Source organism: Solanum verrucosum, unplaced genomic scaffold (genome assembly GCF_900185275.1).
Source record: "Solanum verrucosum unplaced genomic scaffold, falcon-dt-bn FXZP01000049.1, whole genome shotgun sequence".
In the NCBI taxonomy this organism is placed as follows: domain Eukaryota; kingdom Viridiplantae; phylum Streptophyta; class Magnoliopsida; order Solanales; family Solanaceae; genus Solanum; species Solanum verrucosum.
The window spans coordinates 4,141,061-4,168,698 of NW_026020221.1; the positions used below are offsets into that span (position 1 = coordinate 4,141,061).

The 27,638-nt window shown below is 35.2% G+C and overlaps 2 protein-coding genes and 2 long non-coding RNA genes across 7 annotated transcripts in view; 2 read left to right on the forward strand and 2 right to left on the reverse strand.

Annotated features, from left to right (window-relative positions):
- LOC125831757 (pleiotropic drug resistance protein 1-like) lies at nucleotides 1–14,527 on the forward strand. Of its 4 annotated transcripts, none has more exons than XM_049510945.1 (20): nucleotides 1–466; nucleotides 932–1,052; nucleotides 1,159–1,332; nucleotides 1,419–1,578; nucleotides 1,862–1,938; nucleotides 2,040–2,093; nucleotides 2,221–2,613; nucleotides 2,913–3,194; nucleotides 3,299–3,615; nucleotides 3,700–3,860; nucleotides 4,048–4,151; nucleotides 4,235–4,391; nucleotides 4,467–4,639; nucleotides 4,728–5,060; nucleotides 5,176–5,466; nucleotides 5,560–5,643; nucleotides 5,727–6,088; nucleotides 6,183–6,354; nucleotides 13,850–14,104; nucleotides 14,202–14,527. In XM_049510945.1, the coding sequence occupies exons 1-20, from the start codon at nucleotides 111–113 to the stop codon at nucleotides 14,457–14,459; spliced, it is 4,284 nt and encodes a 1,427-aa protein (XP_049366902.1). In that variant the 5' UTR covers nucleotides 1–110; the 3' UTR covers nucleotides 14,460–14,527. The 4 variants fall into 4 exon arrangements, with proteins under 4 accessions (XP_049366902.1, XP_049366901.1, XP_049366903.1 ...); XM_049510944.1 differs by lacking the exons at nucleotides 13,850–14,104; nucleotides 14,202–14,527 and adding exons at nucleotides 6,538–6,792; nucleotides 6,886–7,356; XM_049510946.1 differs by lacking the exons at nucleotides 1–466; nucleotides 932–1,052; nucleotides 1,159–1,332; ... (13 more) ...; nucleotides 5,727–6,088; nucleotides 6,183–6,354 and adding exons at nucleotides 7,675–8,044; nucleotides 8,370–8,490; nucleotides 8,733–8,906; ... (12 more) ...; nucleotides 13,065–13,148; nucleotides 13,231–13,592 and having other exon boundaries at nucleotides 13,678–14,104; nucleotides 14,202–14,515.
- LOC125831781 (uncharacterized) lies at nucleotides 10,912–23,116 on the reverse strand. The gene is made up of 2 exons (XR_007443191.1): nucleotides 22,980–23,116; nucleotides 10,912–11,059 (listed from the first exon to the last, which is right to left on the reverse strand). It is a non-coding gene; the product is annotated as an uncharacterized LOC125831781 (long non-coding RNA).
- Nucleotides 18,728–26,521, forward strand: LOC125831758 (pleiotropic drug resistance protein 1-like). The gene is made up of 19 exons (XM_049510948.1): nucleotides 18,728–19,074; nucleotides 19,702–19,822; nucleotides 20,094–20,267; nucleotides 21,146–21,305; nucleotides 21,439–21,515; nucleotides 21,615–21,668; nucleotides 21,789–22,181; nucleotides 22,456–22,737; nucleotides 22,836–23,152; nucleotides 23,240–23,400; nucleotides 23,483–23,586; nucleotides 23,687–23,843; nucleotides 23,943–24,106; nucleotides 24,202–24,534; nucleotides 24,635–24,925; nucleotides 25,027–25,110; nucleotides 25,206–25,567; nucleotides 25,651–26,077; nucleotides 26,184–26,521. The coding sequence occupies exons 1-19, from the start codon at nucleotides 18,743–18,745 to the stop codon at nucleotides 26,439–26,441; spliced, it is 4,251 nt and encodes a 1,416-aa protein (XP_049366905.1). The 5' UTR covers nucleotides 18,728–18,742; the 3' UTR covers nucleotides 26,442–26,521.
- The window catches only part of LOC125831780 (uncharacterized), a 10,805-nt gene continuing 8,819 nt past the window's right edge, over nucleotides 25,653–27,638 (reverse strand). The window contains exon 2 of the long non-coding RNA XR_007443190.1: nucleotides 25,653–25,838. This is a non-coding gene — a long non-coding RNA (uncharacterized LOC125831780). The remainder of the gene's footprint in view (nucleotides 25,839–27,638) is intronic.

Genomic DNA, 27,638 nt, shown 5'->3' on the forward strand with positions numbered 1-27,638 from the left:
TTCGAGCCCTCGGGGCATCACAAAAACATAGCATTTTTGTAATAGTTAACGAAAAAAAAAGAGATTAGCCTTTTGATCGATAGAGTTGAGTGAACGTTGGATCGTTCAATATGGAGCCAGTAAATCTCAATAGTATGAGAGGTAGTAGTATGAGAGGAAGTATGAGAGGTAGTTTAAGAGCAAGTACTAGTAATTCAATATGGAGAAACAATGGTGTTGATGCATTTTCGCGATCAGCGAGAGATGAAGATGATGAAGAAGCACTTAAATGGGCTGCATTAGAAAAATTGCCAACGTTCGATCGATTGAGGAAAGGTTTATTGTTTGGATCACAAGGTGCAGCTAATGAAATTGATGTAAATGATCTTGGATTTCAAGAAAGGAAGAATTTACTTGAGAGACTTGTTAAAGTTGCTGATGAGGATAATGAAAAGTTCTTGATGAAACTCAAGAATAGAATTGATAGGTAAAGTGAAAACAACTTTTCAAATATATATATATCTTTTTCATTTCTGGGAATTTTTCGAAATTTTGGTTGAATGGTAAGAGTTGTTGTAGTACGAGGAGGAGCTAGGATTTTAAGTTTATAAGATTCTGAATAAATTATTTATACAAATATAGGGTCTAAGGGAAAGTTTTTTAGACTAAGGTCACAGGTTCAAGTAGGGAAAACAATCTTATCTTGTAGAAATACAAGGTAAAATTGTGTATAATAGACCTAACATGGTGCGGTCTTTCAAGGACCTAAGCATAGCGGGAACTTAGTGTATCATAGTCTCTTGTTGCAGAGATGCAAGGTAAGACTGGGTACAATAGACGTAGCATGATCCAACCTTAGTCAGATGCATAGCAGGAACTTAGTGCATCGGAGTTTTGCCTTTTCGCTTTTTTACTTGATTGGTATTTAACTTGTATATTTTTTTTAATACAGAGTTGGGATTGATATGCCATCAATAGAAGTGAGATATGAACATCTAAATATTGAGGCAGATGCATATGCAGGAAGTAGAGCTTTGCCTACTTTTTTGAACTTCATGACCAACTTTGTTGAGGTAAAACAAATATATATATGAATGAAAATATACACACTTTAGTATTTCTAGTTCTTTTGATATGAAACTAATTTAATTTTTTTCGATTTTTTTTTTTGCTCGAAAGTCATTGTTGAATTCTCTTCACATCCTTCCAAGTAAAAAGAGGCAAATAACAATTCTCAAAGATGTAAGTGGTATGATTAAGCCTTGTAGAATGACTCTACTTTTGGGACCTCCAAGTTCTGGAAAGACTACTTTGTTATTAGCATTGGCTGGAAAACTTGATCCTGCTTTAAAGGTGAGATTTTTACATAGATGAAGTTTTAAAATATAAATAAGATAGAAAAAATATACTAAAGTTTTCGATTTTTACTGTGAATTCAGGTTACTGGTAATGTGACTTATAATGGACATGAACTACATGAATTTGTGCCACAAAGAACAGCTGTTTATATCAGTCAACATGACTTGCATATTGGAGAAATGACTGTTAGGGAAACTTTGGAATTTTCTGCAAGATGCCAAGGAGTTGGCTCTAGATTTGGTTAGTATTTTCTTATACTCCCAGCGTTTTCGATTTATTTGTCTGGTTTTGACTTGACACGGAGTTTAAGAAAGTAAAGAACGACTTTTGAATCTTGTGTTCTTAAATTAAAGAAATGTAGAATGTAACATAATGTCTTTTAATCTTGTGGTCTTAAATATGTCACGTGGAAAGTTAAAATTATCAGCGACTAACAAATTGAAACAGAGGGAGTATTTGGTTTTTTGGTGAAAACATGTAAATATTCATTTATTAAGTCTTTTTTTGCTTAAAATTTGTGTAGAGATGTTGGCTGAACTGTCAAGAAGAGAGAAAGCAGCTAATATCAAACCAGATCCTGATATTGATATCTACATGAAGGTAAGCCTAGATATTTATCGAATATTAGGGACTTGAGTTTACATTATTTTTTTTCGTCATGGCGAATAGTTTATAATCTTGTGCTTTCTTGGGAAATGTAGGCTGCAGCAACAGAAGGACAAGAAGCCAATGTTGTTACAGATTATGTTCTTAAGGTAAATTTATGATATCCAATTTATTTCTCTTGTTAGTGTCTTTAATCTGTTGTCGGAGGTAATTTGTCTTATTTATTGGACTACTTATCTGCCAGTAACAATAATTGCTTCTGACTTCAATGTGCAGATATTGGGACTTGACATTTGTGCTGATACTATGGTGGGAGATGAAATGATAAGGGGTATTTCCGGGGGGCAAAAGAAACGTGTAACAACGGGTGAAATGCTTGTTGGACCATCAAAGGCACTTTTCATGGATGAAATCTCAACTGGATTGGATAGTTCAACTACTTTCTCCATTGTTAACTCTCTAAGACAAACGGTGCAACTCTTGAAGGGAACTGCTGTGATATCTCTGTTGCAGCCAGCCCCCGAGACTTACAACCTGTTTGATGACATTATTTTGTTGTCAGACGGGTACATTGTCTATCAGGGTCCTCGAGAAGCTGTTCTTGACTTCTTTGAGTCCATGGGATTCAAATGCCCCGACAGAAAAGGTGCAGCAGATTTCTTGCAAGAGGTATGTCTTACAATAAAGTATAACCAACAAAGATTATAGTGTTAAAGTAGGTGATCATCTCATCTAAACGTTTAAACTTAGTGAGAGCACCCAATTATGAGTTGGCCTGATTCTTTTTCCATGGGTGGCAATGTGACTCAACCGACGAGCTCTATCTAATATGATACTATGTTGAAGAGTCTGACCATAAAAGCTTAACTTGTTAGACAAAAAAACTTTTATATGGTGAAATATGTCTTCGACATATAAGAATGAAGTTTAGGTTCTAAAAGATGGAAGTTTTTATTTGTTTCTTGTAGGTAACATCAAAGAAGGATCAACAACAATATTGGGCTAAGAGGAATGAGCCTTATAGGTTTGTCACATCAAAAGAATTTGCCGAGGCATATCAGTCTTTCCATGTTGGAAGGAAACTCAGCGATGAGCTTGCAACTCCATATGACAAGACCAAAAGCCACCCTGCTGCTTTGTCTACTAAGAAGTATGGTATAGGGACGAAACAACTGTTGAAGGTCTGCGCTGAACGAGAATTCCTACTAATGAAGAGGAACTCATTTGTTTACATATTCAAGCTCTCTCAGGTACCTTTTACTTGGTCTATAAGAACTATATCTCTACATATGTCTTTGTCTCGTAACTATGTTCAAATAGTAATAGTCTCTTTGTTTCTGTTGTGTTCTCTCAGCTTGCTATAATGGCACTTATAACGATGAGTGTCTTTTTCCGAACTAAGCTTCCCCGAGATGATATGGATGATGGAGGAATATATGCTGGTGCTCTCTTTTTCGTGGTCGTTATGATTATGTTTAATGGAATGGCTGAGATTGCCCTGACAATTTTCAAGCTTCCGGTCTACTTCAAGCAAAGGGACCTTCTTTTTTATCCTTCATGGGCTTATGCCCTTCCGACATGGATTCTCAAAATCCCTATAACATTTGTTGAGTGTGGAATGTGGACATTCCTTACATATTATGTCATGGGATTTGATCCAAATGTTTCAAGGTAAGCTAAGAAAATGCACTAAAAAATTAATCAGGTGGCCTTCACAATTAATACTTGATTATTAATCGACTACTGTATTTGCAGATTGTTCAAACAATTCTTGCTTCTCGTACTAGTACACCAGATGGCATCAGCATTGTTCAGATTCATTGGAGCAGTGGGGAGAACAATGGGAGTAGCTAGCACATTTGGAGCATTTGCTCTTCTTTTACAATTTGCACTAGGAGGATTTGTCCTTGCACGAGGTATATTTTTTCGTGTTTGAAACTATTATTTAGTCATTCACTAGGTTTCATTTGATCCGTTGATGCTATGTGTAATAGTCGAACTATTCAATTATGGTCGACCCTAACTTGTTTGGGACTAAGGCATAGTTATTGTTGTTGTTGAAATCTGACCTTTATTTATTTTCTACTCTGCCTGATGCTGCAGAGGATGTGAAGAAATGGTGGATTTGGGGTTACTGGACCTCACCACTGATGTATTCCGTGAATTCAATTCTCGTGAATGAATTTGATGGAAAGAATTGGAAACATGTAAGTGTTTATGCGTAACACATTGTGCATATAGTTAATATGTTCTCATAGTTGGATGCTGATATCCACTTAAATTGAAATAGATTGCGCCAAATGGAACCGAGCCCCTTGGAGCTGCAGTCATAAGATCTAGGGGATTCTTTCCAGATGCATACTGGTACTGGATAGGTTGTGGGGCACTTCTCGGATTCACGATAATCTTCAACTTCTTCTACAGTATTGCACTCGCTTACCTTGACCGTGAGTATCTCTGATGTCTCTATTTTCCCTTTGAAAAGAAACTTCCTACATACTAAACCAAGTGCATAACTGCAGCATTTGGTAAGCCACAAGCTATGATATCAGAAGACGGTGAGAATGCTGATAATGTTGAACTCAGGGAGAGAAGTGAAACCGAGGGTCAGGAAAAGAAGAAGGGAATGGTTCTTCCATTTGAACCCCATTCCATCACTTTCGATAACGTTGTATACTCTGTTGACATGCCTCAGGTAATTTTTCACAACTCTTTGAACAGTATTCATGACTCGTGAGGCTATTCTTTTCTGTGAATAATTGACTTATTCCAATGACTTGCAGGAAATGAAGGAACAAGGTTCTGCCGAAGATAGATTGGTACTTCTAAAGGGTGTAAGTGGAGCTTTCAGGCCAGGTGTTCTCACAGCTTTGATGGGTGTTAGTGGAGCCGGTAAAACAACATTGATGGATGTGTTGGCCGGAAGGAAAACAGGAGGATACATTGATGGTGACATCAAGATTTCTGGATATCCAAAGAAGCAAGAAACGTTTGCACGTATTTCTGGATACTGTGAGCAAAATGACATCCATTCGCCTTATGTTACAGTTTATGAGTCCTTGGTTTACTCAGCTTGGCTGCGTTTACCTCAAGATGTTGACGAAAATAAGAGAAAGGTCGGTTCCTCTAAATTCTTTCTCCATAGTGATAATCTATACTACAAATTGTTCGAACCTTCTAATGAAGTGTCCATGGCAATCATTAACATTGTCAATGATTACCTTTCTGCAGATGTTTGTTGACGAAGTTATGGAACTTGTGGAGCTAGCTCCATTAAGATCAGCCTTAGTTGGACTCCCTGGAGTCAATGGTCTATCAACTGAGCAACGCAAAAGGCTGACAATTGCGGTTGAGCTGGTAGCAAACCCCTCTATCATTTTCATGGATGAACCAACTTCAGGGTTGGATGCAAGAGCTGCTGCTATTGTAATGAGAGCTGTTAGGAACACTGTCGATACAGGAAGAACCGTTGTCTGTACCATTCATCAGCCTAGCATCGACATTTTTGAAGCCTTTGATGAGGTGAGTTCATTAACCTTCCAAGACAATGAAACAAATACATGTTTCCGTTTTGATCTTTTGCTTCCGAATACTAATATAAACATGGCTTTGCAGCTATTTCTAATGAAACGCGGAGGCCAGGAGATATATGTTGGTCCTCTAGGTCGCCATTCTTGCCATTTGATCAAATACTTTGAGGTATGTTAACAAAGGAAAATATGTGTTTACTCTTTCCTAGTTTATATAATCAAATACTAATCTCAGTTTCGTCTTGAGTTCAGTCATTGCCTGGAGTTAGTAAGATAAAAGAGGCTTACAATCCCGCAACTTGGATGTTAGAAGTCACCGCCTCATCCCAAGAAATGATGTTAGGGGTTGATTTTGCTGATATATACAAGAATTCCGACCTCTACAGGAGGAACAAAGCCTTGATTGCTGAATTAAGTACGCCTCGTCCTGGTACAAAGGATCTGCATTTTGAAACTCAATTTTCACAGCCTTTCTGGACTCAATGTATGGCTTGTCTCTGGAAGCAACACTGGTCGTATTGGCGTAATCCAGCTTATACTGCAGTTAGATTCATTTTCACAACATTCATTGCACTTGTCTTTGGCACAATGTTTTGGGATCTTGGTACCAAAGTGTAAGTTCAAATCACAATGACAACTAAATATTAACTTTAAAAGAAAACATCTTATAGTATTTAAGCTAAAATATTCGAGCTTTGTTGATCACAGGAGTCGGAGTCAGGATCTTATCAACGCTATGGGATCTATGTATGCTGCAACTCTCTTCCTTGGTGTACAAAATTCATCATCAGTCCAGCCTGTTGTAGCCGTTGAGCGTACTGTATTTTACAGAGAAAAAGCTGCTGGAATGTATTCTGCCATACCTTACGCCTTTGGACAGGTAAACAGACAGTTCAATTTAGTCACAATTTATACATAATCTGGAGTTAATTTATAAATACGGTCACTCAACTAACAACTATTATCTCAGAAAGTCACTCAACGTTATAGGTAATAGTTGAGTGAATTTCTGAGATTAGAAAAAAGGATTCATATTGATCTATGAAGCTTTACTTTCGTGCAGGTTGTCATCGAAATACCTTATGTATTTGTACAATCGGCTGTCTATGGTGTCATCGTGTATGCAATGATCGGGTTTGAATGGACTGCTGTCAAATTCTTATGGTACTTCTTCTTCATGTACTGCACCCTCTTGTACTTCACCTTCTATGGCATGATGACCGTGGCTGTTACCCCCAACCAAAACGTTGCATCCATTGTCGCGGCCTTCTTCTATGCAGTATGGAATCTCTTCTCAGGATTCATCGTTCCACGACCTGTAAGTCCTTGAAAATCCTTCATTTTATGCCTATAAACATTACTGAACAACGAAAAATGACATGTTATGTTCTTTTTTTTTTACTAAAAACAGCGCATTCCAATATGGTGGAGATGGTACTACTGGGCTTGCCCTGTTGCATGGACCTTGTATGGTCTTGTTGCATCACAATTCGGAGACATCCAAACTCCTCTCACCAATGATGAAAATGTTGAACAATTCTTGAGACGTTACTTCGGATTTAAGCATGATTTTCTTGGCGTTGTTGCTGCTGTGATCGCCGCGTTGCCTGTTATGTTTGCCTTGACATTTGCATTAGGCATTAAGGCATTCAACTTCCAGAGAAGATAAAAGACACAACAATTGTGTATATGTCACAACTTGAAGACTTTTTTTTTTTTTAATTTTCTATGTATGTTGTATTTTTACCTTATTGAATTCCAAGTTTTGTGTAGAAATAATTAGTACTATTTGTTAAATGATAAATGAATTTTTTTTTACATACCATCAATTTATTTAATGTATTTTTTGACTTTATTAGCTTCTCCAATACCTTCTCCACCACTCATATTTTAGCATTACGTAAGTACAAAAGAGACCGTCTCTATTGAATGATGGCTTTTGACTATTCTAGATTTTCTTCAATATTTAGTCACAATCTAGTCAAGTCAAAAAAGGACTACATTTGCGTTAATGTATCCTTAACTTTTAGCTACATAGGTGCTCTGCCTTTGACTCTTATTTCTCACCAACTATTCTTTTTCTTCTTTATAAACCATATCATAATACAAGAAAAAAAATCACAAAATTTTTTTGGGTATCTCCCATACTCAAGTTTGAAGTATAGGGGACCAAAAAAAAGTTCATTTGTATAGTTTACGAGTTCTGGTTAGAGTTGATTAGCCTTTTGATCGATCGAGTGAATATTCATGATGGAGGGGGTGAATCTTAACAATTTTAGAGGTAGTTTAAGGGCAAGTATGAGGGGAAATTCTAGTAACTCGATATTTTCGCGTTCAGGAAGAGATGAGGATGATGAAGAGGCTCTTAAATGGGCTGCTTTAGAAAAATTGCCTACGTTCGATCGAATGAGAAAAGGTTTATTGTTTGGTAAAGAAGGTGAAACTATTGCTGCAGTTGATACAAATGATATTGGGCATCAAGAAAGGAAGAATTTACTTGATAGACTTGTTAAGGTTGCTGATGAAGATAATGAGAAGTTCTTGTTGAAACTTAAGGACAGAATTGAAACGTAAGTCACATAATTTTAAATTTTTCATGTATATATAGTTTGTTTTGTTGTTGTCGTTGTGTGATCATACATTTAAATGTTCAAGTTGTGAAAATAACCTCTAACAGAAATGACCTTTATTGATCCATGCATAATAAGAGTTGTTGCCTTGTGTTGAACTTGGTCCTTCCTCAGACATAGGCATAGCGAGAACTTAGTGCATTGAAATTTTGACTTTTTCTCTTCTTTTTTTATTCTAACTATGAGTTGAGTTTCCCTTTTCTATTTTTTATTTAATTGGTATTTAACTTGTTTTTTTTTTTAATCTCTTTGGATGATTTTACAGAGTTGGGATTGATTTGCCATCAATAGAAGTGAGATATGAGCATCTGAATATTGAGGCAGATGCATATGTAGGAAGCAGAGCTTTGCCTACTTTTATCAACTTCATGACCAACTTTCTTGAGGTAAAAATATGAAATTAAAAAATAATTATTAATATTTTAAAAGAAACTAAGGAGGGAGTTCGAGTCGTGGTAGCAGTCATTAATCCTTGTATTGGGGTAATACAAGACTATCTACATCTCACCATGTGAGGTGCGACACTTCCTCGAACCCTGCTAACGTGGGATGCTTTGTGCACTGGACTGTCTGTTTCTTTTTAAATTGAAACTAACTTCTTCTTTTTTTCTAATTTTTTGCTCCAAAGACATTCTTGAATACTATTCACATACTTCCAAGTAGAAAGAGGCAAATCACAATTCTCAATGATGTAAGTGGTATGATTAAACCTTCAAGGATGACTCTACTTTTGGGACCTCCAAGTTCTGGAAAGACTACTTTGTTATTAGCTTTGGCTGGAAAACTTGATCCTACTCTAAAGGTAAAAATTTCAATTCCAAATATATCATACTCACTCGGTCTATTTGTTCAGTTTTATACAAGTTTAGATGCCTACTTGTGCATAGATGTCAGTCGAGCCCAAGTTAAATGGCATGTTTATGATTATGCCTTTAATCTATGTTGCTCATAGTCTCTCAAAATATTGTTGCACCTGTGCCGGATTCTTCAAAATAACACTATTTTGGGAGTATCCGACATGCCAATATTTTTAAGAATTCGAGCACCATAGTCTTTAATTTTCTTATACTGTCAATTGATAGAAGTTGAACCCTACTAAAGTTTTTCCCCCTTTTTGTTGGAAATCAGGTTACTGGGAATGTGACCTATAATGGACATAAACTACATGAATTTGTTCCACAAAAAACAGCTGTTTATATCAGCCAACATGACTTGCATATTGGAGAAATGACTGTAAGGGAAACTTTGGAATTTTCCGCAAGATGCCAAGGAGTTGGCCCAAGATATGGTTCGTGTTTTCTTCTTCTATTTTTTTTCCTTATAACTAAGAATTGTTTGATAGAGTGTATACGAATAGTACTGACTATAGTGTATTAGACTGAAACAAGTTTTGATTCATTTACTAAATTTGTATAGAGATGTTGGCTGAACTATCAAGAAGAGAGAAAGCTGCTAATATCAAGCCAGATCGTGATATTGATATCTATATGAAGGTAAGAATACAACAGAAAGACATGAAAGCGAATAATACTAAATCTTTTATTATAGATGTTAATAATGTTTATTGTTTTTGGGAAATGCAGGCTTCAGTAACAGAAGGACAGGAAGCCAATATTGTTACAGATTATGTTCTTAAGGTAACATTTGACAATACCAAATTATTTCGCTTAATAAGGATTTAATGTATATAGTGCTTTTTAACTTGTTGTAGCAGATAACCTATCATATGGACGTTACCTATAGTTAGTAATTTGACTTCCGTTTACAGATTTTGGGACTGGATATCTGTGCTGATACTATGGTGGGAGATGAAATGCTAAGGGGTATTTCAGGGGGGCAAAAGAAACGTGTGACGACAGGTGAAATGCTTGTTGGACCATCAAAGGCGCTTTTCATGGATGAAATCTCAACTGGATTGGACAGTTCAACTACTTTCTCCATTGTCAATTCTCTAAGACAATCGGTGCAGCTCTTGAAGGGAACTGCTGTGATATCTCTGTTGCAGCCAGCTCCTGAGACTTACAACTTATTTGATGACATAATTCTGTTGTCAGATGCACGCATTGTCTATCAGGGCCCTCGGGAGGATGTTCTTGACTTCTTTGAATCCATGGGATTCAAATGCCCCGAGAGGAAAGGTGTGGCAGATTTCTTGCAAGAGGTATGTCTTACAATAAAATATAACCAACACGATTATAGCGTTGAAGTAGGTGATCATCTCTCATTTAAGAGTTTAAACTGTTAGAGAGAGCACACTATTATATTCTTTTTCATGAGTAGTGGTGAGACTTAACCAACGACCTTCGTCTATTATGATACTATGTTGAAGTGTGTGACCACCATGAAAGCTTAATCTGTTGGTTATACCAAACTTTAATGCAGTTAACGATGTCTTAGGCATACAAGAGTGACATTTTAAACTATTTCTTGCAGGTGACATCAAAGAAGGATCAGCAACAATATTGGGCTAAGAAGGATGAACCTTATAGGTTTATCACATCAAAAGAATTTGCCGAGGCATATCAGTCTTTCCATGTTGGAAAGAAACTCGCCGATGAGCTTACAACTCCTTACGACAAGACCAAAAGCCACCCTGCTGCTTTGTCTACTAAGAAGTATGGTATAGGGACGAAACAAATGTTGAAGGTCTGTGCTGACCGAGAATTCCTACTTATGAAGAGGAACTCATTTGTTTACATATTCAAGCTCTTTCAGGTACTTACTACTTAGTCTATTAGAAATATATGTGTTTTCCATTTCATAACCATATGCCAATTGTTAATTCTCCTTGTTTCTGTTCTGTTTTCTCAGCTCATGGTAATGGCATTTATAATGATGTCCGTCTTTTTCCGTACTGAGATGCCCCGAGATAATATGGATGATGGAGGGATGTATGCTGGTGCTCTCTTTTTCGTAGTCGTTGTGATTATGTTTAATGGAATGGCTGAGATCAACCTGACGATTTTAAAGCTTCCAGTCTATTTCAAGCAAAGGGACCTTCTTTTTTATCCTTCATGGGCTTATGCCCTTCCGACATGGATTCTCAAAATCCCAATAACATTTTTTGAAGTTGGTCTTTGGACATTTCTTACATATTATGTCATGGGATTTGATCCGAATGTTTCAAGGTAAGGGAAGAAAAAATACAGTGCAGAGTAATAATTTGATGACCTTCATATAATTTCATGATTATTAAGGGACTATGGCTTTGCAGATTGTTCAAACAATTCTTGCTTCTCGTACTAGTACACCAGATGGCATCGGGATTGTTCAGATTCATTGGTGCAGCGGGGAGAACAATGGGAGTCGCTACCACATTTGGAGCATTTGCACTGGTTTTGCAATTTGCATTGTCTGGATTTGTCCTCTCGAGAAGTAGGTTTTATTACGTTCGCAAAAATTATTTTTCTTGTTCAATCATTCCTTTATTTATATTCTTTTTTGCATGATACTACAGATGATGTGAAGAAATGGTGGATCTGGGGTTACTGGATCTCACCATTAATGTATTCTGTGAATTCAATTCTTGTGAATGAATTTGATGGGAAGAAATGGGAACATGTAAGTATTTTTATTCCAAACCACATGCAAATAGCTAATTTTCTCATATATGGATGCTCATACCCACTCTTAATTCAAACAGATCGCGCCAAATGGATCTGAGTCACTTGGATATGCAGTAGTAAGATCTCGAGGGTTCTTTCCAGATGCATATTGGTACTGGATAGGTGTTGGGGCACTTATTGGATACATTATAATCTTCAATGTCTGCTACAGTGTTGGACTCGCTTACCTGAACCGTGAGTATCTCTGGTGCATTTAAATTCCCCTTGAAAAGAACATAAAATGAACGATGTCATATACTACCGGGGAAACGGGGCTAATACCATATTTCTTAAACATTTTCAGCTTTTGGTAAGCCACAAGCTATATTATCAGAAGATAATGAGAATGCTCAATTCATTGAGGGAAGTGAAACTGAGGGTCAGGGCAAGAAGAGGGGAATGGTTCTTCCATTTGAACCGCATTCCATCACTTTTGATAACGTTGTATACTCCGTTGACATGCCTCAGGTAACCTTTCATGAATAGTACCGTGACTCGTAACACTTTATTTTCTATAAACAACTAACTTAACATTTTTTAATGAATTTCAGGAAATAAAAGACCAAGATCCCACTGAAGATAGATTAGTACTTCTAAAAGGTGTGAGTGGAGCTTTCAGACCAGGTGTTCTCACAGCTTTGATGGGCGTTAGTGGAGCCGGTAAAACAACACTGATGGATGTGTTGGCTGGAAGAAAAACAGGAGGGTATATTGATGGTGACATCAAGATTTCTGGATATCCGAAGAAGCAAGCAACGTTTGCACGTATTTCTGGATATTGTGAGCAGAATGACATCCATTCGCCTTATATTACAGTTTATGAGTCATTGGTTTACTCAGCTTGGCTGCGTTTATCTCATGATGTTGACAAAAACAAGAGAAAGGTCGGTTCCCCTAAATCATTTCTCCATAAAATTGGTTGAACATATTAAAGAAACACTCGTATACACTCTATCAAACGATTATTGATATTCCTCTCTGCAGATGTTTGTTGAGGAAGTTATGGAGCTTGTGGAGCTTACTCCCTTAAGATCAGCCTTAGTCGGATTGCCTGGAGTCAATGGTCTATCAACCGAGCAACGCAAAAGGCTGACCATTGCAGTTGAACTGGTAGCAAACCCCTCTATTATTTTCATGGATGAACCAACTTCAGGGTTGGATGCAAGAGCTGCTGCCATTGTAATGAGAGCTGTTAGGAACACTGTCGATACAGGCAGAACTGTCGTCTGTACCATTCATCAACCTAGCATTGACATTTTTGAAGCCTTTGATGAGGTGAGATTATTAACCTTTCAAGCATATTGTTTCCACTTTCTCTTTGCCACCTGTATTAAAAGTGAAACACGGCTTTGCAGCTATTTCTAATGAAACGAGGAGGACAGGAGATATATGTTGGTCCTCTGGGTCGCTATTCTTGTCATTTGATCAAATACTTTGAGGTACATTAACAAAAAAATATATGTGTTTGTTTTTCTTAGTTTATATAATCAAATACTAATCTTAGTTTCCTCTTGAGTTCAGTCATTGCCTGGAGTTAGTAAGATCAAAGAGGCTTACAATCCAGCAACTTGGATGTTAGAAGTCACAGCCGCATCTCAAGAAATGATGTTAGGAGTTGACTTTACTGATTTGTACAAGAATTCAGCCCTCTACAAGAGGAACAAATCCTTAATTGCTGAATTAAGTACGCCTCGTCCTGGTACAAAGGATCTGCATTTTGAAACTCAATTTTCACAGTCTTTCTGGTCTCAATGTATGGCATGTCTCTGGAAACAACATTTGTCATACTGGCGTAATCCATCTTACACGGCAGTTAGATTCATCTTCACAGTCATCTTAGCACTTGTCTTTGGCACATTGTTCTGGGATCTCGGTAGCAGAGTGTAAGTAAAATCACATTGACAAGTAAATATAAACTTGAAATAAGGTAATTTTTTCCCTAAACTTTTCGAGCTTTATTGATCACAGGAGTTCGAGCCAGGGTCTTTTTAATGCTATGGGATCTATGTATGCTGCAACTCTCTTCCTTGGTGTACAAAATTCATCATCAGCCCAGCCTGTTGTAGCCGTTGAGCGTACTGTATTTTACAGAGAAAGAGCTGCTGGAATGTATTCTGCTTTACCTTATGCCTTTGCACAGGTTGTCATTGAAATACCTTATGTATTTTTACAAGCAGTTTTCTATGGTATAATTGTGTATGCAATGATCGGATTCGAATGGACTGTTGCCAAGTTCTTTTGGTACTTATTCATCATGTACTTCACTCTCTTGTACTTCACCTTCTATGGCATGCTGACTGTGGCTGTTTCCCCTAATCAAAACGTTGCTTCTATAATCGCTGCCTTCTTCTATGCTCTATGGAATCTCTTTTCAGGATTCATCGTTCCACGACCTGTAAGTTTTTTAAAATCCTTCATTTCCATCTTTCTTTTTATCCACTGTTTCTCGGAAAAATGACATGTTATCTTTGTGTCTGTTTTGCTAAAAACAGCGTATTCCAATATGGTGGAGATGGTACTATTGGCTTTGCCCTGTCGCGTGGACCTTGTATGGTCTCGTTGCATCACAATTCGGAGACCTTCAAACTAGGGTTAGCAATGAAGAAAATGTTGAACAATTCTTGGGGCGTTATTTTGGATTTGAGCATGATTTTCTTGGAGTTGTTGCAGCAGTTATCGTTGCATGGCCTGTTGTTTTCGCCTTCCTGTTTGCATTTGCCATTAAGGCATTCAACTTCCAGAAAAGATAGAAGAGAGTTCATTTTCTAACAACTTGAGAGAAAGAAGAGGACACATAACTACTATATATAGTTCACTTTTTAAATTTTTTTTATTACTTTGTTTGGTTTCTTGCTTAATTCCAAGTTTTGTTGTACAATCAAATGATTTGTTTATTAATAGATGAAAATATACAAGGAATTTAATCTTTGTTTGGATTTATTTTCTCCTTGCTTTCCCCTCCACAAATCCTATTCTCAATGTTGAAAAGTATTACTACTAGTTTGTACAATGCAGAATGATCCTTTAGCTCTTGAACTACTTTAGAATATGTACCGAAACATTGAATTGAGCTTTAAATTCAACACAGAAAGTACAAAAGTGAGTAAAGACTTAAGAGTGACTCATCCTACTTATCAATCCTTGGAGATAATGAGATGTGATGATGTTTTGCAAATCGACATAACTCACAATTCAATGAAGAAATATTCTGAAACACAGGACAAAGCTTCTTCAATAGAGGTAGAGAAGGATGTTTAATCAACAATGTACTTCAAAAAAGGAGATACGATAACCAGACAACTTACCGAGAATCCCATCCACCAAAGATGCAGAGGTCATCATATACATGTTGTTTAACAATAACTTGATTTACAGTAAAATCACGAAATAGTCAATGATCGAAAAAGAATAAAATATTACACTTAAAGATGTATGGTAAGTTAACTTAACATAAATCAAATTGAAGGCCAACTTTGATAAATTTAATACATATGACAAGGTGATAGAGAAGTAAGTTACTAACATAAATCAAATTGAAGGCCAACGTCATTAAACATATTCATGATTTAAAAATCACATTTAACTCCGCATTTAAAGTGACGTTCAAATTTTGCTAAATTACTTTAACCTTGCATTTATCTTCTTAGTAAGTACTTTTTTTTTTAGGGAAGTGCTAAATGGAAAAATTTGGCTAGAATTTGGCCAGAAAATTAAAAAAACTTTAATTTGTTTTTTATTTTAAAATAAACTGATCTTTTTTCCATTTTTTTAGTTAAAATGTATTTAAGTTAAAAGGGTAAAAATATTTATAAAGTTAAAATAACATAGAAAAACTATCATTCTGGCCAAAAAGATTTTTCCTTTTTTTTTAACCTTTTGTGTTTCTTTGATATATACCATTATAAAATTAATCACTTTTCTTCTTATAAGCATTAATATAGATAAAATTAGCATAATACCAGTGTTTTCCTATTTCAAGATAATTGGTTGACTATAAATTAGTTGTACTTACTTAAGTTAAATATTTAAAATATATATAAATTAGCATTTTGTATTTATTTATTTATTTTACCCAACCAATCTCCTCCCTTTAAAAGCATCTCTTAAATTACTATACATTTAAGTAAAAAAAAAATGAAAAGATAAGAAACTTTTTTGTTTTCCACAACTGTTTGTAGATTTACCTATAAAACAAATGGATTTGAGCATCAATAACCAACAAAAATGGACTCACATTTATTCTTCTAAAGATTTATATCTATATATATTACTAAAATCTTTCTATCTTTTCCTCTTCTAAAGATCTATATCTATATATACTCTACTAAAGTGGACATATCTCATTGGGCAGTATCATTATTTTATTTAATTTCTCAAAAAATTTAAACCTTTTACTTAAATTTTTAACAAAAAAATTGTAGAAACTTATATTTCTATTCTCATTAATTATTGAGTTCTATTTCATTTCTTTAAATCTCTCTTTTCTTCTCTTTCTTTCGTCTTCTTCCAAATTAAAAATAAATATAATTTTCATCATTATTGTCATTTATTTCATTTCATTTCCTTAAAATGCATCTCTTGCCACTTTTTTCTCTTACTTTTTTTTTTTTATAATTTAAATAAAATCATCTTATCATACTCCACTATTAAAATCCTGATAAAATTATGAGTTTTGAATAAAGAAGAAAATCACGTAATAATAGAGAATATTAATATTGATTGAATAATAATTTAACCGTTTTCTCCAATTTTTACTAAGAATTACAGTAAAATCTCTTAATATTTCTTTCCTTATTAACTAGTAGCATTTATTTCATTTCTTCAGAATTATTTCTTTCCTCATTAATTATTAGCATTTATTTCATTTCTTCAGGTCTCTTTCTTTTTCTCTTTCTTCCGTCTTCTTTCAAATAAAAAAATATATTTATCTTATTATTGTCATTTATTTCATTTCCTTAAATGCCTCTCATCAATCTATTAGTTTTCTTGCAATTCCCTTTTTTCCCTCTAAATATATTGTCTTAACATACCTAATTATTAAAATTTCCTATATAATTATGAGGTTTAAATGAGATAGGAAATCACGTAGCAATAGAGAAAATTAATATTGAATGAGTAATAAAAGGTCATCGATTTGTCAAATTTGTATTTAGAATTTCAATAAAATATCTTTAGTTCATTTTTTCGATCATTAAAATAGTTATTATACAACTATGAGTGTTAAATTATATTTAAATTATTATTTTATATTTTGTGGTTTCAAATTTACTATCTAATGGTCAATTACAATTTTTATATATATATATATATATATATATATATATATATATATATATATATATATATATATATATAATCATTAAATTAAAATGAATTAAAAATATGATATAATAAAAATTAAGTAACAGACAAAACAAACATATATTTAAATTAATAATATAATATCATATAATGAGTAACAACTATCCAGTTAAGGTGTAATATTTTAAAAAGTACAACCAACCAATCCATGAGTTCACTAATAAATTATAACCGCGCTTCACTAATTTAATTCATATGACAAGGTGATAGAAAAGATTGATTGAACAACCTCAAAATTTAATATTTGTTACAAAGTAATCAGAGAGGATACTTTGTGTGATCAAAAGTTACATTGAAAGTTATAATATATAAACACATTTTTTAACTTAACTTCAGACATCTATATCCTTTAACTTTGATGTAAATAAATAGAACAAATAAATATTCGCATCATCGCATTTATTATGGCCTCCCAAGTGACAATTTGGTGAGATACACTGACATTAATTTATATTATACTACACAAAACTGTTCAACTTTATATAATGAACTATGAGGTAGCCACTTTTTTCTCCAAAAATTAACATCTTCACTTCCATCTTCACCAGTTCCGAATTCTCAAACACTTCTAACCGGATTTTACAGAGCCATATCGGAGATACAACCGCGATTCCTTCGGTCGGAGCACGCGCCGGCGCGTGGAGTACCACACAGTTCTTTCCCAGTCACCGGAGATGTTATTTCCGGCCGGAAAAGCTGTTCCGTCTCCTTCCACGGTGGCGGTGAAGCAAAATAGTCACTCTTTGAGAGAGACTCATAAGCTAACTATATATATATAAATCCCTACAAATCAGCGGTACTGATACTCTAATAGGTAAACAAATTGAAGACTTTTTTTTAAAATTATTATTACTGTGTATTTTTTTAATTAATTCCTTACTAAATTCCAAGTTTTGTGTAGGAATAATTGTTATGATCTCCTTTCCTTTTTAGTCCGTTTAAAAAAGAATGATTTTTAATTTCAGCTTTTCACAGTAGTCACATGTTTAAATTCACAAGATTGAAGGGCAATTTAGTATATTTCACGTAACTTTAATTTAGGATCACAAGTCTTCTTTATTTTTTAGAATTTTGTGTCAAGTCAAATCAGGTCACTTTTTGTGAAACGGATGGAGTATTTCTTATCTCTAATTAATTTTTTTATTATTATTTCTTAAATTATAATGAAAAAATATATATATCATCAATTTACTTCATGCAGTTTGGCCTTATCACCCATTCATATTTTAGCATAATAATATATTGATATTGATTGGTTGGTGACATTTGGGTATTCTAGATTTTCCTCATAATCTAGAAAGTCAAAATATTCACCTAAAAGAAATAGTTTAATAAAAAGACTATATTTGCGCTAATATATCCTGAGCTTGCTGCTATATATGTGCTCTGCCTTGTAATCAAATTGACACCAAAATATATTTTTTGTTCTTTATAACCATATCATCATACAAATGAAAGAACACACACACAAAAAAATAAATATATATATATTGGGTATCTCCCAATACTCTAGTTATGTTCATTTGGACAATTTTGAAGTATTGGGGACAAAATTTTCATTTTTAGGCACGACGAGAAGTCATCATTTGCATAGTTTACGAGTTCTTGTTAGAGTTGACGAGAACTAAAAAAAGATTAGCCTTCTGATCGATCGAGTGGACATTGGTTCGTGATGGAGTCGGCGAATCTTAGCAATTTTAGAGGTAGTTTGAGGGCAAGTATGAGGGCAAGTATGAGGGCGGATTCTAGCCGCTCGATATTTTCACGCTCAGCAAGAGATGAGGATGATGAAGAGGCTCTTAAATGGGCTGCATTGGAAAAATTGCCAACGTTTGATCGGATGAGAAAAGGTTTATTGTTTGGAAAAGAAGGTGAAACTGCTGCTGAAGTTGATACAAATGATATTGGACATCAAGAAAGGAAGCGTTTGCTTGATAGGCTTGTCAAGGTTGCTGATGAAGATAATGAGAAGTTCTTGTTGAAACTCAAGGACAGAATTCAGACGTAAGTGAAATTATTTGAACTTTTCATGTATATATAGTTTGTTTTTTTCATTTTGGGATATCTTGGTGTAATGGTAAGAGTTGTCGTTGTGTGACCATAAGGTCACATGTTCAAGTTATGAAAACAACCTCTTGAAAAAATGGATGTCGGCCCTTTCTTGACCCAGTGCATAAGAAGAGTTGTGGTTGTGTGTCAAGGGGTCACTCCAAATTACACACAAAAATTCAAAAACAACTCCAATTTCCAAATACCATTTTTCACTTTGGAAACAAAAATTATGCTTTTCAAATTTTACAATTTTCGTGGCCAAACAGGACCTAAAGTTGAGTTCTGAACCACAATTTTTTTACTTACTGGTTCTGAATAGATTATTTGTACATATTAAAAGTTTTTTTTAATACAAATACATTATTTAAGCCAAAGTTACTAGTATCGAACCCTTAACCACAATTGTGGCTCTATCCTTGGTCCTTCCGCAGACCTAGGCATAACCAGAACTTAGTGCATCGAAATTTCGACTTTTTCTTCTTCTTTTTTCTAACTATGAGTTGAGTTTCCCTTTTCTATTTTTTAATTGATTGGTATTTAACTTGTGGTTTTTTTCCCTCTCATTGGATAAATTTACAGAGTTGGGATTGATTTGCCATCAATAGAAGTGAGATATGAACATCTAAACATTGAGGCAGATGCATATGTAGGAAGCAGAGCTTTGCCTACTTTTATCAACTTCATGACCAACTTTGTTGAGGTAAACATATGAATACAAAAGGCAAACATTTTAATATTTCTATTTCTTTTAATTGAAATTAAGGAAGGGGGAGCTTGGAGCAATTGTGAAGTTGTTTCCATGTGACCTATATGTTACGGGTTCGAATCGTGAAGCAGTCATTAATGCTTGCATTATGATAGATTGTCTACATGGACCTTCCCCAGACCCTGCAAACATGGGATGTTTTATGCCGTTGTTCCTTTGTTGTTGAAACTAACTTCTTTTTTTCTTTCTAATTTTTGCTCCAAAGACATTCTTGAATTCTATTCACATACTTCCAAGTAGAAAGAGGCAAATCACAATTCTCAATGATGTTAGTGGTATGATTAAGCCTTCAAGGATGACTCTACTTTTGGGACCTCCAAGTTCTGGAAAGACTACTTTGTTATTAGCTTTGGCTGGAAAACTTGGTCCTACTCTAAAGGTAAGATTTTCAATACCAAATATATTATAGATAATGGGAAAAAGACTAAATTTACCCTTGTACTTTGAGAAACTGGTTATATGGAAATTGTTTGTATTTAGCCCTCATCTAAGTTTTCGAATAAATTTGCACTTATCGTTAACCTTTGAATCACATATTACCCTTCGACCCTTATAGAACAAAGATCCTACCTAAAGTATAGGGGCAAGTTTGGTATTTTCCTAATCGAATATACTATGTATATTTTCCTTCATTTCATGTATATTAAAATTCATTATAGTAGCAGTCAGTAATATTTTTTAACTTCCTTCTTTCATAAAAACTAAGTAAAAAATTAAAGTAATTTTAAAAGGTAATTTTTTTTTAAAAATTCAGAAAAATTCAACTTTTTCACCTCCTTTCTTTAAATTTTATGTATTATATAAAATATATATCTTATATTCACTGACTATATAATTGACTTCTTACGGAATCATTACATTTGACCTACTGTAGAAGATTGCTATCTTATTTTAGTTTACTAATTGGACTCTTTAAAAAAGATGTCGGGTACATGTTGGATCCTCCAAAAGAGCGTATTTATAGAGGATCCTACACTGGTACGGCTCCATACTGAAGAGTCCGAGCAACATAGCCTTTAATTACCTCAAAATTGACTTGATATCTATGTTGCTCTTACTCTCCAAAAATGGTCTGTCGGCTCCTTCAAATATGCACTACTTTTTGAAGTACCCGCACACACCCGTCGACATTTTTAAGAATTCGAACAGCATAGCTTGATACTATAATATTTTACACAGTTAATTCATAGAAGTAGAACCCTTTTATAAATAAGATAGTTTTTTTTTAAAAGTTTTCCCCTTTTCTATGGAAATCAGGTTACTGGGAATGTGACCTATAATGGGCATGAACTACATGAATTTGTTCCCCAAAAAACAGCTGTGTATATCAGCCAATATGACTTGCATATTGGAGAAATGACTGTAAGGGAAACTTTGGAATTTTCTGCAAGATGCCAAGGAGTTGGCCCTAGATATGGTTAGTATTTTTTTCTTATAACTAAGAAACGTTTGGTAAGTGTACGAATTATCATTGAGTTTTATTTTTAATTGGGCACTGAAAATATATAGACAATCATTAATTGCTTTGTTTTTTCTGAAAACTTGTATAGAGATGTTGGCTGAACTATCAAGAAGAGAGAAAGCTGCTAATATCAAGCCAGATCATGATATTGATATCTACATGAAGGTAAGAATACAACAGAAAAACATGAAAGGGAATAATACCAAAGCCTTTACTATATTTACATTTATAGATGATAATTTTTTTTGTTTTTTGGAAATGTAGGCTTCAGTAACAAAAGGACAGGAAGCCAACATTGTTACAGATTATGTTCTTAAGGTAACATTTACAACATTCAATTATTTCGCTTAATAAGGATTTAGTGTATATAGTGCTTTTTAACTTGATGTAGTGGATAACCTATCTTATGGATGTTACTAATTTGACTTCCATTTCCAGATTTTGGGACTGGATGTCTGTGCTGATACTATGGTGGGAGATGAAATGTTAAGGGGTATTTCAGGGGGGCAAAAGAAACGTGTAACGACAGGTGAAATGCTTGTTGGACCATCAAAGGCGCTTTTCATGGATGAAATCTCAACTGGATTGGACAGTTCAACTACTTTCTCCATTGTCAATTCGTTAAGACAATCAGTGCAGCTCTTGAAGGGAACTGCTGTGATATCTCTGTTGCAGCCAGCCCCCGAGACTTACAATTTATTTGATGACATCATTCTGTTGTCGGATGGACGCATTGTCTATCAGGGCCCTCGGGAAGCCGTTCTTGACTTCTTTGAATCCATGGGATTCAAGTGCCCTGAGAGGAAAGGTGTGGCAGATTTTTTGCAAGAGGTATGTCTTACAATAGAGTATAACCTGCGAAGTTTATGATGTTGTATTGAACTGTGTCTTACAATATAGTTCATTATGTCTTCAATGTGTCTCTTCATGTACCACTCTGATTATTTTTGATGGAGGGTGATGAGAGTTAACCAACAACCTATTATGATACTATGTTGAAGTGTGTGACCACCATAAAAGCTTAATCTATTAGATATACCAAACTTTTATGTAGTTAACTATGTCTTAGGCATACAAGAATGAAGTTTTAAATTATTTCTTGCAGGTAACGTCAAAGAAGGATCAACAACAATATTGGGCTAAGAAGGATAAGCCTTATAGGTTTATCACATCAAAAGAATTTGCTGAGGCATATCAGTCTTTCCATGTTGGAAAGAAACTCGCTGATGAGCTTACAACTCCATATGACAAGACCAAAAGCCACCCTGCTGCTTTGTCTACTAAGAAGTATGGTATAGGGACGAAACAACTGTTGAAGGTCTGCGCTGACCGAGAATTCTTACTAATGAAGAGGAACTCATTTGTTTACATATTCAAGCTCTTTCAGGTACTTACTACTTAGTCTATTAGTAATATAAAAATGTTTTCCATATCATGACCATGTGGCAATTACAAATAATCTTTGTTTCTGTTCTGTTTTCTCAGCTCATGATAATGGCATTTATAATGATGACCGTCTTTTTCCGTACTAAGATGCCCCGAGATGATATGGATGATGGAGGGATGTATGCTGGTGCTCTCTTTTTCGTAGTCGTTGTGATTATGTTTAATGGAATGGCTGAGATCAACCTGACGATTTTAAAGCTTCCAGTCTACTTCAAGCAAAGGGACCTTCTTTTTTATCCTTCATGGGCTTATGCCCTTCTGACATGGATCCTCAAAATCCCAATAACATTTATTGAAGTTGGTCTTTGGACATTTCTTACATATTATGTCATGGGGTTTGATCCAAATGTTTCAAGGTAAAAGAAAAAAAAAAGATTGTTCAGAGTAATAATTAGATGGCCTTCATATAATTTCATGATTTTTAAGGGACTATGGCTTTGCAGATTGTTCAAACAATTCTTGCTTCTCGTACTAGTACACCAGATGGCATCGGGATTGTTCAGATTCATTGGTGCAGCAGGGAGAACAATGGGAGTCGCTACCACATTTGGAGCATTTGCACTGGTTTTGCAATTTGCATTGTCTGGATTTGTCCTCTCGAGAAGTAGGTTTTATTACGTTCGCAAAAATTATTTTTCTTGTTCAATCATTCCTTTATTTATATTCTTTTTTGCATGATACTACAGATGATGTGAAGAAATGGTGGATCTGGGGTTACTGGATCTCACCATTAATGTATTCTGTGAATTCAATTCTTGTGAATGAATTTGATGGGAAGAAATGGGAACATGTAAGTGTTTTTATACCAAACCACATGCAAATAGCTAAATTCTTGTGTTTTTATTCCAAACGACATGCAAATAGCTCATATCCACTCTTAATTTAAACAGATTGCGCAAAATGGAGCTGAGCCACTTGGACATGCTGTAGTAAGATCTCGAGGGTTCTTTCCAGATGCATATTGGTACTGGATAGGTGTTGGGGCACTTATCGGATACATAATAATCTTCAACCTCTGCTACAGTATTGGACTCGCTTACCTGAACCGTGAGTATCTCTGATGCCTTTAAATTCCCCTTGAAAAGAACATAAAATGAACGATGACATATACTACGACCTAATACCATATTTCTTAAACATCTTCAGCTTTTGGTAAGCCACAAGCTATAATATCAGAAGACAGTGAGAATGTTAGACTCATTGAGGGAAGTGAAACTGATGGTCAGGACAAGAAGAGGGGAATGGTTCTTCCATTTGAACCGCATTCAATCACTTTTGATAACATTGTATACTCCGTTGACATGCCTCAGGTAACTTTCCAGAACTGTTCATGAATAATATTCGTGACTTGTAAGGCTTTTATTTTCTATGAACAACTAACTTAACAATTTTGAATGAATTGCAGGAAATAAAAGACCAAGGTTCCACTGAAGATAGATTGATACTTCTAAAAGGTGTGAGTGGAGCTTTCAGGCCAGGTGTTCTCACAGCTTTGATGGGCGTTAGTGGAGCTGGTAAAACAACATTGATGGATGTGTTGGCCGGAAGAAAAACAGGAGGATATATTGATGGTGACATCAAGATTTCTGGATATCCGAAGAAGCAAGAAACGTTTGCACGTATTTCTGGATATTGTGAGCAGAATGACATCCATTCGCCTTATATTACAGTTTATGAGTCATTGGTTTACTCAGCTTGGTTGCGTTTACCTCAAGATGTTGATAAAAACAAGAGAAAGGTCAGCTCCCCTCAACCCGTTCTCCATAAAATTGGTCAAACAAATTAAAGAAACATGTAAGGCAGGGCAATTGCATAATTGATATATCACTACTCTGCAGATGTTTGTTGAGGAAGTTATGGAACTTGTGGAGCTAACTCCCTTAAGATCAGCCTTAGTTGGATTGCCTGGAGTCAATGGTCTATCAACGGAGCAACGCAAAAGGCTGACCATTGCAGTTGAACTGGTAGCAAACCCCTCTATCATTTTCATGGATGAACCAACTTCAGGGTTGGATGCAAGAGCTGCTGCCATTGTAATGAGAGCTGTTAGGAACACTGTCGATACAGGAAGAACCGTCGTCTGTACCATTCATCAGCCTAGCATCGACATTTTTGAAGCCTTTGATGAGGTGAGCTTATTAACCTTCCAACACAATTAAGCTAAATAGCTAATATTTGGTACCTCTTTCTCTTTGCCACCTGATACTAAAAATGAAACATGGCTTTGCAGCTATTTCTAATGAAACGAGGAGGACAGGAGATATATGTTGGTCCTCTGGGTCGCTATTCTTGTCATTTGATCAAATACTTTGAGGTAATAGCTTCTGCCATTGTCTTGATAAAAATATGTGTTTACTTTTTCCTAGTTTATATAATCAAATACTAATATTAGTTTCGTGTTGAGTTCAGTCATTGCCTGAAGTTAGTAAGATTAAAGAGGCTTACAATCCAGCAACTTGGATGTTAGAAGTCACATCCGCTTCTCAGGAAATGATGTTAGGAGTTGACTTTGCTGATTTGTACAAGAAATCAGAGCTCTACAAGAGGAACAAAGCCTTAATTGTTGAATTAAGTACGCCTCGTCCTGGTACAAAGGATCTACATTTTGAAACTCAATTTTCACAGCCTTTCTGGACTCAATGTATGGCATGTCTCTGGAAGCAACATTTGTCATACTGGCGTAATCCATCTTACACGGCAGTTAGATTCATCTTCACAGTCATCCTTGCACTTGTCTTTGGCACATTGTTCTGGGATCTTGGTAGCAGAGTGTAAGTAAAATCACAGTAAGTAAATATAAACTTGAAAAATAGGTAACTTTTTCCCTAAACTTTTCGATCTTTATTGATCACAGGAGTCAGAGCCAGGATCTATTTAATGCCATGGGATCTATGTATGCTGCAACTCTCTTCCTTGGTGTACAAAATTCATCATCAGTCCAGCCTGTTGTAGCCGTTGAGCGTACTGTATTTTACAGAGAAAGAGCTGCTGGAATGTATTCTGCTTTACCTTATGCCTTTGGACAGGTTATCGTTGAAATACCTTATGTATTTGTACAGGCAGCTTTCTATGGTATAATTGTGTATGCAATGATCGGATTCGAATGGACTGTTGCCAAGTTCTTTTGGTACTTATTCATCATGTACTTCACTCTCTTGTACTTCACCTTCTATGGCATGATGACTGTGGCTATTTCCCCGAATCAAAACGTTGCTTCTATAGTAGCGGCCTTCTTCTATGCAGTATGGAATCTCTTCTCAGGATTCATCGTTCCCCGACCTGTAAGTTTTTGAAAATCCTTCATTTCCATCTTTCTTTTTATCCACCTAAACTAAACTGAATTTCGGAAAAATGACATGTTGTCTTTGTCTGTTTTGCTTAAAACAGCGAATTCCAATATGGTGGAGATGGTACTATTGGCTTTGCCCTGTCGCGTGGACCTTGTATGGTCTTGTTGCATCACAATTCGGAGACCTCCAAACTGAGCTTAGCAAAGAAGAAAATGTGGAACAATTCTTGGGGCGTTATTTTGGATTTAAGCATGATTTTCTAGGAGTCGTTGCAGCAATAATCGTTGCATGGCCTGTTGTTTTCGCCTTCCTGTTTGCATTTGCCATTAAGGCATTCAACTTCCAGAAAAGATAAAGAGTGTTCACTTTCTAACAACCTGAGAGAAAGAAGAGGACACAGAACTCTATGTACAGTTCACTTTGTTAAGATTGTTTGTATTCTTTTTTTGGTTTCTTCCTTGTTTCCAAGTTTTGTTGTACAATCAAATAATTTGTTTGTTTATCAATGAATGAATATATACAAGGGATTTAATCCTTGTTTGGATTTATTTTCTTCTTACTTTCCCCTCTCAGTGTTGAAAAGTACTACTTCTAGTTTGTACAATGCAGAATGGCCCTTTAGCTCTTGAATTAGGCACCATTCTTTGTCTAGCCAGAAAATGGATAGATAGTGAAGATACAATAGATATGTAGTGTACTAGTGATTAATAGAAGAACTGGAAAATGGAGAAACAACATCTCACTGCTCTATCAAATAATCAAATCACATAATGAGTGACTTGACAAATTAACCACTCATTTTCTTCCCCCCAAACTTGTAGAAATGGGAGGTGCATAGAAGAATGATTTAGTCCTAAAAAATATAACATCATCTAATACATGATATTTTTCAAGTTCATTAGAATAACACCTCTACACATTTTGAATGAGTAACCTAGAAAAAGCACACTTCAATGCAAAGGATCTAACTTGGTAATAGATGGCCGAACATCTTGAACATACCATGTGCATCCAATACCTTAGATCCCATAAAAAAATAGTGACTTGTTTGAAAAAAGAAAACATGACCATTAACTTGGCTTCAGTTGACAATTATTACTTTTAACTTTGAGTGTGCACAAGTAGACACTTAAACTTGTATAATTAAACAAATAGACACTTTTGTCTTACATGGGGTCCTACATGGCAATTTTATGTCCTATGAGGTGTCCTATGTGTATTATGTCACGTAGGACATGTGTGTCTACTTGTTCAATTTTATACGAGTTCAAGTGTATACTTGTACACACCCAAGGTTGGAGAGCATAGATAATAGTTGAAACCAAGTTAAAGGGCATATTTATGTATTATGTCTTACAAAAAGTATTACCAATAAGCACAAATGATGGCATGCGATTAATCAGAAAGCAAGTCGTAAATACTGCATCTACCTAAAACTGTTTAAGAAGCTCCGTTTGAAACAAAATGCCTCAAGTAGACGTCTTTTCTTCTTTTCAATTACTTCATTTTGAGAGGATGTATCAATATATAAAGACTAGTGGAGAATGACTAG